Below are 13315 nucleotides of genomic sequence, written 5' to 3'. Positions count from 1 at the left end.
TTAGAAGGGGTCAGTCCTAGTTAATAATTTGGTTTAGAATGGGTCAAAGACACTCTTCAGGAGCCAGCCTTCAGCTGCTACACTCAGCTTTAGTCCAACCAGACAGCGGTGAGCACCTACTTGGGGACAGCCCTTCTAAGGGCATCTGCCACAGCTCAGATCACCTTCAGTCTGCCAGCTACCACTTCAGAGTCTACAAAGTTATTTTTCTTGGGGCTACCTGAGGTCTTGCTCAGATGCACAAAGTCCGGACACATACGAGCGAAAGCCCTAAAGGAAAGAAAGGCCCATGACCACGTACCTCTTCACTACGAAGTCTCCGCCTGCATCTCTTTTCTCCGTGTTGTCTCATCTCTCCAGTCAGGGCCCATGAGCTACTCAGTAAGAGCAGTTCTCAGTCACAGCAGAAATATCTGTAACAGTTCATTTTACCAGCTTTATAGAAAGTCTCCAGAGGCATTTCTAGAAAACAAAAAGAAGAAATGTAACACGTCACATAGTGTATCACACCAGATACTCCGGGCTCCGAGTTATGTGCGAACTAATTTTTAGCTCCTTATTTCTAAGGGAAAAGAAAACAGAACAGTCATTTTTCCTCTAGTGCAATTAAAGGGCAAACCAGCCACCTAGTCGAGGACTATCGCCACGTAAACGGTCGCTTACGGAAAGGGTCTGCAGAGAAAAAGCCTGGGTGGACAAGGTCACCGGCCTCTGCAGCGCTCCCCAGGTTAGACGGTATCCTACCTACTTCGGAGGCGCGTAAGAAGAGCGACGCAGTCCCTGTCGAGGAAAACGAAGAGTAACCAGCAGCGAAGAAGCGCTGATGGTCGGCCTGGGCTCCAGCGGCCTTTGGGAGCCCCACGGAGAGCCGCGGCCCGCCGGCCGGAGGCGCGTGACCCACCGCCGGTGCGGGCCCGCCCCCGCCGACGAGGGCCTCCCGAGGGGCGGGGGCGGAGGGGGAGAGCTGGGGGAAAGGGGAGGGGGAGTGCGCCGCAGCATCACGGCGGCTGCGCGGCGCAGCCCCGGAACGCCTGAGCCGGAAACTCCTTTTTTGGGCCGCGGAAGTTCCATAATAGGCGTGAAGGAAATTCCAAATATGGTCGGTGCGGTTCCGGACGGGAAACAGAGGGGACGGGGCTTCTGTTAAGCCGGAGCCGCCCCCGGCGCGCTCCCGGCGCTGGCGCGGCACCGCGATCGCTCGAGCCTGGCGGGGAGGGTCTCCTCCGAGCCAAGCCGGGCGGCCGTTCCTGTCTCTAGTGGTCAGACCTGAAGTGGGCTTTAAATCACAAACAACCGAGGTTTAGTTCCGAGTAAACGGGTCTTCTGCGCGTAAGCGCAAAAGAGAGAGGTCTTCGCTTCCTTCCTCGCCGCTGCACTTCCTACAGGGGGAGGGTTTTCCCTGTCAGTGACAACACCTGCTGTTTCCTTGGGAACAAACTTCTTGAAACCGACTCATCCTACTAACTGGACTAGAAGCAAACTTTTTAAGAAACAGAAATCCTGTCTTCAGGCCAACAGCAAAAGAAAGATCTTGCAGAAAATGTATGGGCAATGCTTTCTAATAAAGCATTTTTCTTCCCTGAAAACTGTTTCCGTTTTATGAGACAAAGGCTAGGGAAATAGTGGATGCAGAAGACCCATGCCTTATTTTCTTTATGTGCACCCTTCTAGCAAGGGTGCACTGGCCTTCATTCCTGCATAGCCAAGAACTACTGCGTGTCTTAGACCACTTTTCACACAAAGAACCAAAGAGAACCTATCTTTTTTCCCCCTCTTTAGACATGGAAGTTACTCATTTCAAAATACTCTGGAGAACCCGGGGCACCCTCAGGCTCATCAAGCATTGCTTGACAGCCTACTTGGTCAGTTTTTATCACAGTCAAAATTCCATAAGGCTAGACCAGGAGACAGTAAACTGTGGCTACTTCAAAGGAGGTGGTGATGCACCTAATGCAAGGACGTGAGTCTGCCACCCATGCTTTCTTTCTGCAAGCAACCGGACATAAGATTGATTTCATCTCCTTTCTTTAAACAGATTTATTGGGGGGGGGGTTGTGTGTTTTTTTGTTTTTTGGTTTTTGGTTGTTTTTTTTTTCCAGGAGACAAGTAGTTATGTATTGGCTTTGAAGCAACTAAAGGAGTTGGGATTACTGTGGTGCAGTCTTCCTAAGTAGTAATTTCAAGGAAAGTGTAAGTCTGCACAATTTGTTGTTTTATTTATTTTTTTCTGAAGGGTATTGTACACCAAATATCCCAATGGCAGGAAAGCGCATTCAATGTGTTTAGAAGCCAAACAGTCACTTTCATTTAAACAAACACAATTACAAAGTAAAAAGAAACCACAAAATAATGAACTGCATGTTCATAACATACAAAAATTGCTGCCTACTCAGTAGGTAACTACAACATTCCAACTCCTGAATATATATATATTTATATATATAAATTTACATTTTTGTAACAAAAATATACTTTGAGAGGTGGAGGGGGAGAGGGTGTGGGGTTTTGGGGTTTGGTTTTTTTTTTTTGTTGCTGTTGTTGTTGTTTGGGTTTTTTTTGTTTGTTTTGGGTTTTTTCTGATTGTTTTTGGGTTTTGGGGTTTTTTTTGCTTACATTCCATCCCCTGGCCCTTTCTTTTCGTCCTCTCCCCACCCATTCCCTGCTTTTCCTTACATTCTTTGAGTAACATCTCTTCCACTTTAAGGCAAGATGCAAAGCATCCACTCACACAAACGCATGACGTCAGCAAGGCTTCACAAAAAGGCACCAAGACTTGTAACTTTTAAAACAAAACTTCTGCCATATGTGAGTGTCTCATCAGGTGATAATTACATAGCATCACTCCAACATGCTCAAATACAGTAAGTGTTGTTCCCAAAGAAGTTTGGAACGCATTGTAGCATTGTCACTGAAATAGAATTAACATTTACAAAATATGGCCCTGCAAACTCCAAATTATACAATATGAATATGCAAAGATTTTTTCCACATCAATAGTACCTAAAGGAAAGCAAAACCATGGCACATGTACAATTTACATCAGCTAGATACTTAATCAAAAGTCCTTTCTTCCTATTAAAAGACTATTGTTTACGGGGAAAATTATATTGAACTTATATCCACAGTCCATGCAAATTAAGTCATTCAACAGAGGTGGAAAACTTAAGCAGCAGTCGATTCAGGCAGCTGAAGTTTAAACTAAATAGCCTTGCAACGTATGGTGTTGTGGGAGTAATTGGAGACTCTGTGTCTGATAATACCAATGGAAAAGGTGAATTCACCTGTTCCAGAAGGTAGTTTCAGCAGATCTCAATTGTCCTTGGAGAAAAGGCTGAGTTCATGTCTGAAAGTGCTGAGGTTACCTGTGAGCTGAAATTGTTGGTGACTCCTGGAGATGAGAAGGAAGTGGCCACTTGGGTCTGAAAAGTGGCAGTGCCAGAGGGGTAAGTGGTTGCTATAGAAGGGGATGGGAACGTGGTGTGTGCAGGGGAGGGATAGGAAGAGGGAGCAGGAGAAGAATACGCTGTGCGCACTGGGGAAGGATAAGTGGTGGCGATGGAGGAAGGGTAGGATGTAGTCACAGAGGATGAATAGGCAGGAATTGGGGAAGCAGTTGAGGCTGGAGCTGCCTTTTCCACTTTCTTGTCCTTCTGCCTAAGGTGGATTTTAGTGTGCCTCTTCCTCTCATCGCTTCTGGCAAACTTTCTGCCACAAATGTCACAAGCAAACGGCTTCTCTCCTGTGTGTGTGCGGATGTGCGTAGTCAAGTGGTCGCTCCTGCTGAAGTTCCGCATGCAAATGCGGCACTGGAAAGGTTTCTGTCCCGTGTGGATGCGTATGTGCCGCGTTAGCTCATCAGATCGTGAAAACCTCCGGTCACAGGACTCCACTGGGCAGGCATAGGGACGCTCATGAGGAGGCGTCTTGCTGGGACGGTTTGGGTATTTCCTCATCCTACTGGGCTTGATCAGCTGGGACTGATAATTGGCATTGAGGGTCTTCAGCTCTTGGGAGCCAGTCTGCGTAGCAAATGCCTTAATAGTGGACAGTGGTGTGAGGGAAGGCTGCTGTGCTCTGGTCTCGAGAGCTGGGAAGGGCTTCTGATCAGCTGGAACAAGACTGAGCTCACCCTGTTGCTGAGGGAACAAGTAATCCGGGATCATTGGCACCTGAAAGTTGGTTTTAGCAGTCGGATAAGCTGGAGGTGGATACTGGATGGGGGCTCCAGAGGGGTTGGGGAAAGACTGGGTCTGGGATTCAGGAAAAATGTCAGAGCTGGAATTGGGAAATGTTGGTGCAGCTGAATAAATTGGATTGTTCTCGCTGGCTTGGACAGAACAGCTCAGTGGAGAGCTCTGCGAGGAGGAGGATGGTGATGATGAAGTAGGCGTAGATGTGGGAGGTGCATTAGCCATGCCCACCAGCCCACTGACGAGGCTGAAGAGCGGCTCTGGCCATAGGGGGTTGCTGCTGTTGGGGGCCGGCTCTAAAGAGAAGCGGCCCGTGTAGGTTATCGGTGGCAGTCTCGTCGTTTGGTTGGGATAGCTGGTTTCTGGCAGGGTTTTCTCGTTGTTCAGGGAGATTTCGGGAAAAGTGTCTGTAAAGAGAGGAATAGCTATTAATTCCAGCAGCCACTGCAGCTGCTGCCGGTGCTTCGCGAGCCATCCCTCCCACGGCGCAGCCCCAGATTCTGTTTAATTACTAATTGAGCGTAACATATTGCAGCGCCGCTGGCAGGTCTCCAGCCGCAGCTAGTCCGGAGCCGCTGACGCACACAGGAGAATCCCCCCGCGCGGCCGCCGGGACAGAAGCGACGCTGCAGCGCGGAATTCCCGCAGGCGTCGCTGCCCCCGCTGCAGACCGGGACTCCCCGCCCGCCTGGGCGAGGTCAGCGCGCTTACCTGCCGCGAGGTGCTCGAAGTGCTGCTCTCCGGGCTCCCCGGCGGCGCCGAAGCCCGCACTCTCGGGTGCCCCGGGCGGGGCAAGGAACTGCGGGCCCCCGCCGCTGAGCAGCATCATGTCCTCCAGCTTGGGATAGTGAGTCTCCATGGCAGGGGGCGAGTGCGGGAAGGCGCCAAAGGGGTCGGAGATCTGCAGCGGGGGCAGGAGCTGCATCTCTGCCTTGGCCGCGGCCATGAGGGCGCCGGGCTCCGACTCTGACGGGTGATGGCGCTGCCGCCGCGGGGCCGGCGGACGGGCCGGCTGCGGCGAGGCGGCCGTCGCCTGCTCTGCGCCCTGCGCCGCTGTCGCCCCGGCGCTGCCCGTTGAAAGCGCTCGGCTCCTGGCTCCCCGCCCGCCCGCCCGGGGCTCCCCCCGGCTCTGCCCGCTGGAAGCGCTCGGCTCCCCGCCCGCTCCGGCACCGCCTCTATATATCGGGTCTCACCGGCCGCAGCCCGCCCCAGCCCTGACGTACATGGCCATATATGGAAAGCAGGAAGCCCTTATATGGATGCGGGCTGGAGGACCCCTCCTGGCGTCAGAGCCTGGCACCGGGGAAAGCCGGGCCGGGGGGCCCCGCCCGCCCCGGGCTGAGGGCCCCACGCCCGGTGCAGGTCTGACCCCCGCTATGGGCAGCGCCGCCGCAGCGCTGCCGCAGCATCGACGGTCCCGGGAGACGGGGTCCCGGCCCCCGCCGGCCCCGGCCAGCCCGCCGGAAGCCCCCACCGTACTTTCCATATTAGGAAACAACCTTATAAGTCTCGATTCCGGCGGAGGCTTCCCGTTCCTTATATGGCGATTCCGGCCCCGGGTTGGGGGGGGCCGCTCAGAGCCCGGCTGCAGACGGGCGCGCGCCCGCCCCCTGGCAACGGGAGCGCGCGGAGGCCCCGGGCCGAGAAAGAGCGAGGCTGCTCCCCGGGCGGGTGGAGCGGGAGCCTCTGGGAAGCACCCGACAGACCCCGGTGTCACCGCCGTGTTTTCGCGGGCAGAAGTCCCCCTCGCCCCCACCCCGTTTGCTCAGCTCGCACTATTCGCCTCCCCTCCGTCTCCGCGGAGGAGCCAAGCGCCGCTCGCGGCGGCTCCCGCGGCAGGCTCCATGTGGAGTTCTCTGGGTGCTGGCAGCGTGCCCAAGGCAGAAGCTGCCCGCTCCCGAAAAAGAGTAATCTCCGGGATTCCAGCGGCCTGCCGCGATCGCCCTGCTCCTCCCGCTCCAGAGCGGGACAGACCCGGCTCCGTGCGTCTCCTTCACGTAGCGGAAAACAGGGCACTGATCAACAGAGAGCCCCAGTACTAAATGGCCGCAGCCACCACTGACTTCAGCGCGATGAAACGTGACAGCGCTCGGGACTCTGCTCTCGCGGCCTTAGGATCGTCCCCTGACGCGGCTACGGCTCTTTCCTCCCCTCCCCGCACAGTGCTGGCTGCGCCCTGCACCGGCTCCGCATGGAGCCCTCGGCCGCCTGCTCGACGCAACACGCACGCCGAGGAGCCGCGGCAGAGCGCTGCCCGGGCCGGGGGAGCCTCCCGCGCTATAAATAGTGGCTCGCCGCGGCCGCCGCCCCGCCCCGCCCGGGCAGCCCCGCTGCCGGCGCGCGGGGCTCCCCTGGCGCCGGGCCAGGCGGCTCCGGCGACGCAGTGAGACCGCAGTGCGCGTGCGCGGCCATCGCGGCGAGGGCTTCCCCGCAGTGTGCGGGACTCCGGGGGCGGGGTCGGAGCTGTCGCCTGCAGCCCAGTGCTGAGGCGGGCCCGATGCCGGTGACGGAGTCTGAAGCTCCGAGGCGCACGGTCGCCCCATCGTCGGGTGCAGGGGGAGACTTGCCGGACGGCCTGCTCGCCGCTGTCCGCGGCTCCGTGTTCTGCCGCGGACGGCGCTCCCTCTGCCGCAGAGACGGAGGGTGAAGGCAGGCGACTTGGTTCCTCTTCTGGTCTGGCCCTGCTCGCTCGGGGCACCGCCCGCCTCCGGGCACGTCCCGCAGCGCCATTCGCGGTCGGTTGCAGAGCTGGCTCTTCCCCGCGGAAATCGTGGCGCCCAGCCGGGCCGGGCCACACAGCGCTTCATGCCAGGCGGCCTTTTGCCGTGGGAAGGCAGCTGCATAAACCAGTAGCCTCTACCGCCTTTGCGATTTATATTCAAGTTGCGAGCCACGGCAGGCCTGTCTGCCCGCTTTTTTAGAATATTTAGACTTTTGCCATGCATACGGTTTTTACCTGAGTTGCCATATTTAGGACCGTGCCTTGCCAGTAACGCTGTGTAGTGCCTCCCACACCGATGCATTTCCACCTTAAAATCAGTGATGGGCTGTAGCAACACGCTGCCTCCAGGCTTTGCAGGATAGCTTCTGCTTATCTGCAGCCGCTGTTACTCAGTGGCAGCTACTACACATCTGTTCTTTGGTACTTACTCTTTATGGGGAGAAATCATGCTAGCTTTCAGTGCACCAGGCCAAACCTCTATTTTGAAAATGTCATTTGGAGCTTTCCCTTTTTTAACAGATACCTACTGCAGGTTTTGTGACATCCCATACATAATGATTTCAACTAGTCTGATTTTCATCAGCATGTCACGGTTTGGAGCTCTTTTAGAAAGGGAGGAGTAGCAGAACTTGACTTTTTCTACAAACACTGTAGTTTGTTTTGGCTTCTGAATCTTACTGACATCGCATCTTCCTTGTTCTTTTTTTTTATTCTATTCCTTTTCAAGATCAATAAGAAGTGCCTGATTCCTAGAGAATTTCATTCATACACTGTATGTTAGGCCCAATATTCCCTTACAGGTATTGAAGTGCATCATTCAGACAAATATTTTTTGTCAAAATCTGGAATCATAGATGGAAAAATCTAATCCTCTTTTTCTTCTCAGGTACCTTCATTTTTATCAATTTGTATAAGATAAAACAAAAGACCTGCTTTAAGAGTCGCAGACAGAGCAGTGTAACTAGCTTGAGCTGCACATAAGTTACCGTAAAAAAGGCTGTTGTGCAACATTGCACCATTCTGGTGAAGCTTGCTGGCTTTAGAGAAGTACTGGAGATGCCGTGGATGACATATAACCTGTGCACTGAACTAGCAAATTGCCTGTTGTTACGAGTTTTCCAAAATCCTCTTCTGTGTTCGGTTTTCTTTTTCTGAATACAACATTAGGTATGTAGGAATTACATTAAAGGTGTTACATTTTTACTATTGAGATCCAAGATCTGTTTAGGTCATCTAGCCAGACATTTGGGTTTTTTTCTAAGTAGCATGATTTGAAGGTCCAAGGAATTTGCTACTAGAGACCAGTATTTGAAATGTCTTTCTAAAATGGCAGTATTTTAATAAATTTGTAACACTTCCCTTAATTTTGTGCTTTCCTAGTGAAAGCACACTGCCACTGGATCAGTCACAATTTTATTTGAAAATTTAGCAGTTTTGGCTCCGATTGTCTGGTGAATAAACATGTGCGATACACTGGGTCTCCCTGAAAGTCTGTAGTTATCAAATATATTGTCACTCAGTGCATTTCAGTGACAAGAATCCTATTCTAAGGACACAGAGTGCAAAATGCTATGGGGTCAGGGAACAAGGAGAATGGTTTCAAAGTTAAAAATTACCTGAGACGAATCTTTGGTTTTGTCACTTGCATTTCTTGTACACAATTTTCTAGGTAAGGGGATGGTATTTTTTGTCTCCAAATATTCCTCAAATGTCCATCTGTCTTCAAATTTTTAATTTGCAAATACAGAATACAGAGCAGGGGGGACAGGCGGGCAAATCCTCCTTAGCAAGCAAGCTTTAGCGAAACTAAGCTAGCAGTTGCTGTCAGTGTCAGTGCTGCTGCTGGCTCAGTATCCATGGAAACTTGATTTCCCATCTTGCTGCAAGAATTAATTGAAGATCCCAACCCACTTGCTCAGGGAATCACTGTGATATTAACTCACATCCCGCTAAAAAGCTCACTTTAATATCTCAGATACTCTTTTCATCAGAACGCAAGGTTCAATTAGCTTTCACCAACCTAAAAGACAGTAAAAAGGCCATCTAAATCTTTACTGCCTCAAAACTAGGGCAGAGAACATAGAGCTACATCTAGAGCTACATCTTGGAGATCTACATCTTTCAAATGGAACTTGCCAAAAACGTCAGCAAGAGAGGGCACAGAGTCAGGAATGCTCTATGCAAATCTCATGTCCAACATCATATAGTTACCTCTATTTTCCACCTACGCCAGTAGCTGTATTATCTTGTGGGAAAAATTCACTGTCCATACTTCAGTATCAGACCACAACTTTGTCTTCCACAGTATATTCTTAAGATGTACTGTACGAAGCTTCAAAGAGAATAAGCCAAAAGGGACTTTTGCTGGGGAATATTGTTTCCAGACTTCTCTTTGAAGACTTTTCATTAATTACAAACATAAGCATGTCAATTTCCCTCAAGGTCTGCTTCTGGATCAAACATCTCTGATTATCTATCTTTGAACTTTCTTTCCTCTAATTTCCTGTTGAATTCCCTAGTTGCTGCCACCATTCCCTTTATTTTTTCCTGATCCCCAAATTGTCTTATCTGCTCTGCAATCTTTTCTGTTAGGACTCTGATTTTTTTCCATTTTCATCTTTCGGATACTTTGTATTTAGCACCTGGTCCTTTTGTAACCACGACAACTACATCACGATATCAGCAAAGGATCTCACTATTATCTGAGTTTGAACTGATGTTTAGTGTCCTGTACCCAGGGGACAAGTTTTGTTTGGAGTTTTCTATATTTTATATGTGAGCCAGGAAAGGCCAATTTCTTATGTTAACCGGTATCCTTCACACAACTGTCCTTCATCTTTTGTTTCCATTGTTGGCACACTGACCCTCCCAAAAATGTGGATCACTGAAGGAATGTTACCACAGGGAAGATGGCAAGGACATTATCAGAGACTGAGCACAGTCTTTGGATTAGATCAAAGAAGTTATGTTGCGTTGCTCTGTTACATCTCCAACACTCACAGTTTATAAGCGATTGGTTCAAACCGTTAATTACAGGTGCTGCGAAAACTGCATACACTTTGTTACAGAACAGTTTTGGATTTGTGGACATAGCTGAATACTACTGCTTTCTCTGAATGGCAAATGCAGGCAGGGGAAAAGTGAAAGTAATATTTTGAACTGACTTGATGGTAACTAAAGACATATTAGATAAATAGTTAGGAGGATGAAGAAATACCACAGACCAGTGGAAGACCTCTGAAATACAAGGACACCGTATTGTTAAAGGAAATAATTTCCCCTTCTAGCTGGACTTACAAATTACATGTTGTGTTATATTGTTACTCACCAAGACTGAGAAATCCATCTGTGGTTAATCACAATAACAATTCTATGAAATGCTGCGTTATGTAGAGTACAAATATGCAGCAATGCATCCGTAGAGTACTACGTGCACGCTGGACCAGATCTGTAGTTCAGACCAGGCAATGTTGCTTCTAGAATTTTTGCATTTTCCAATTGAATAGAGAAGGGAGGGAAGAGCAGCAGTTGTTGTTGTCTTGGATTTTTTTATGCTTTATCACAGTATTTTCAGTTACCATGTATGCTATGAAACAAATGAGATGCTTCAAGTGAAATCTAATAAACACATTAATTTTAGACATGTCACAATAATGAATCCTACAAGCTAGCAATTATGGTGTTACAGACTTGTGTCTTGGGGACAAACCTTCAGCTTTTGCAATGAAAACAGGTAAATTCACTTTTTCTTATTCCCAATCTACGGAAGCCCAAGGAATTTTTTACAGAATACAAGAATTTGACAACACCTCCTCTTGTACTCGTTAAATAAGAGGAAACACAATGTGCCTATATTGAACTCACGCTGTTAACGTTCCCATTTGCACTCCCTTTTCACTTCAGTGGTACGTGACATTCAACTTCAGCGGTACGTGACCAGTTTTTTTGCGTTGCATTCGATAAACATTAAATCCTTTGACAAAAAAACATCACAGACATATTAACTACCTAATCTCCCATCCTACCTCTTCAGTAAGTTATTGTTCCTGAACATATTTTTTTTCCCTTTTATTTCTCAAGGTTGATCTGTGACAAAAATTTCAAACTAAAGCACAAATCTTGCTTCAAAGAAAATTTGAAGGCAAAATTTACTGCCAAGTATTGAAAGAGAAACCAATGTTTAAGTATATAGTAAGCTAAAATTCACAATCTTCCAATAGGAAAAGTCTCACAGTACTTAGAAGTGTCATAGACTAACAGGATTTTCTTCATCTTGATTGTGAAAGCTGAGGAAAGGAGTGTGATTGTAATAACACACAAACACATCACTAGAGGCGAGGTTCCCCTCCCATTTCATGACTTAGCCCATGAAATAGGGCTAAGCCCTAAGCCCATGAAATAGGGCTAATAACACACAAACACATCACTAGAGGCGAGGTTCCCCTCCCATTTCATGACTTAGCCCATGAAACTCATGAAATAGCCCAAATCTGGACCGTATCCTTATCTTGATTTTGGATCTGCTTAAACTGTTCTATTATTGAATGCTAAGAATTTTTACTGGAAGCTGAGCAAGAACTTTAAAATCAGCATGACTGAAAACTCATTGCTGCTTCCTCATTAATATGCCAGAAAGACTGTCTGACATTTCTATGGAATGTCTGTGCTCTTGGGACTGATGATTCAGTGCAGAGCTGTTTGGAATTTCTACAAAAGTTCAGCCCTCCTCCCTTCTCAAATGGCTTAATTTTACCAATCTGTCAAGTAAAACTAAAAATAATGAGTCTGTGTGCAATTACAAGGGGAAGGATGGAAATTTCACTGCACAGTGTATTAGGTAACTCATTAGAAAGCAGAAGCTGCATTTTCAAAAGCAGTGTGAAATATATCTCCCACGTTTAATTATTTTTTTTTTCTGCAGGTAGAAAAATAAACTATGCTAAAATTTTAAGGTGCATAGTAATACCCAAACTAAAGGAGGATGCAATTAAGATTTCTGTGAGGTAAATTTGATGAAAAAAGTGTTCCTTGCTTGTCAGTTTCATGAAAGATAAGGAAAAAACTGATTAGGGCTAGTAACTCAAATTCAGTGGTCATTTCCACTGGAGCCTGCTAGCCCAGGAGAAGAAGCAGCTTAGCCTCAAGAGCTGCCAATGATTCTAGTAAACAGTTAAACTCAAAGTCCAAACCCAGTGCAGCTGCTCCTGTAATCATTCTGCACAGGTCAACTGCTGCTGGAGCAAGTGGGGATACGAAATGTCATAGACATATACAAAGAGGAAAATAACCACATCATTTTTGCATATGCCCAGAAATATAGTCGAACACTTTCTATTTACAATATAAACGTTTCAGGTTTCAACTGCTGAGTTTAGGAATGGCCAATCTGACCTGACTAAAACAGAAGAAAATCTGCTTCCTTCACAAGGACATCCAGAGAGTTGGAAGGATGGCAGCAGGGGTTGAACTAGATGATCTTTAAGGGTCCTTCCAACTCAATCCAATCTACGATTCTTTGATTCATTGCATTGGCAGGAAAAACTGACAGCAAGGGGGTAAAAAGAGAAAGGCTCCATCTACACAAGAGTTCACTTTGGGGAGATAAAAGACTGCCAAGCTGAATTTCAAAGCCAAAAAGGATTTCAACTCAATCCAAAACAGAGACTCAAGTCCATTACTACTGTTATGAAGTTCCAGCTAGAGACCACAGTTCATCAGCTTCAGACTTATGTTATCCAAAACACCAAATATAAAGATGCCACTAGAACCCTGCTAGCTGACTTCCTCTCTTATCCCAGCCACTACAACTGCTAGCTCCCAACTACCCACTTTACCTGCTAGCTGGGTCTGTGGAAGACAACTGTTACTGATAGCTACAGAAAATTCTTCTCACAATCCACTTCTACCTTGTAACTTCACAAACCCTCCGCCTGTTGTCTGTACCACAGGCTTTCCAGTAAGTAAGCTGAGTTCTCGCTCCCTGGCTCTGCAAGACAATTTTTATTCCCTGACCACTCTAATGTTTCATGCCTAGGTACAGTAGCTATGTAGTCCTGATTAAACATTTGTGCTTCTGCACATGGACTGAGGAAAAGATAATTCACCATTCTCTAACTTTGCACATATGAATGCTTTCCAACCTCTGTCCTCCCCAAATGTTATTTGCAATTACAATTCCGGTAGGTTTCCTAGATGCTTTAACAGCAATGGTATTTTGTTCTGCAGGAACAAAAAGGCCACCTAACAAATACGCTAGTGATATGAATCCAAGTCCTCAGGTAACAGCTGGGATGCAGACACAGCCTGAGAGTGAGGAACGTTTATGTTCCTGTATAATGCCAGGACAAACCAGATTCCCAAAATTTGCCTTATTTTTGCATAGCAGAAATAGCAGGACTCTGTG

The 13315-nt window shown here is 48.2% G+C and overlaps 1 protein-coding gene across 1 annotated transcript; it reads right to left on the bottom strand.

Moving 5' to 3' along the window:
* Window positions 1–2191: 2191 nt before the first annotated feature.
* On the bottom strand, window positions 2192–5343 carry EGR1 (early growth response 1). The gene is made up of 2 exons (XM_039701638.1): window positions 4902–5343; window positions 2192–4597 (listed from the first exon to the last, which is right to left on the bottom strand). Exons 1-2 carry the CDS (start codon window positions 5134–5136, stop codon window positions 3300–3302), a joined length of 1533 nt encoding a protein of 510 aa, XP_039557572.1. The 5' UTR covers window positions 5137–5343; the 3' UTR covers window positions 2192–3299.
* Between the last annotated feature and the right edge of the window lie 7972 nt (window positions 5344–13315).

The sequence above is a fragment of the Passer montanus genome, unplaced genomic scaffold (assembly GCF_014805655.1).
Source record: "Passer montanus isolate IOZ18808 unplaced genomic scaffold, ASM1480565v1 scaffold15, whole genome shotgun sequence".
In the NCBI taxonomy this organism is placed as follows: domain Eukaryota; kingdom Metazoa; phylum Chordata; class Aves; order Passeriformes; family Passeridae; genus Passer; species Passer montanus.
This window is presented reverse-complemented; position numbering and strand designations above follow the sequence as displayed.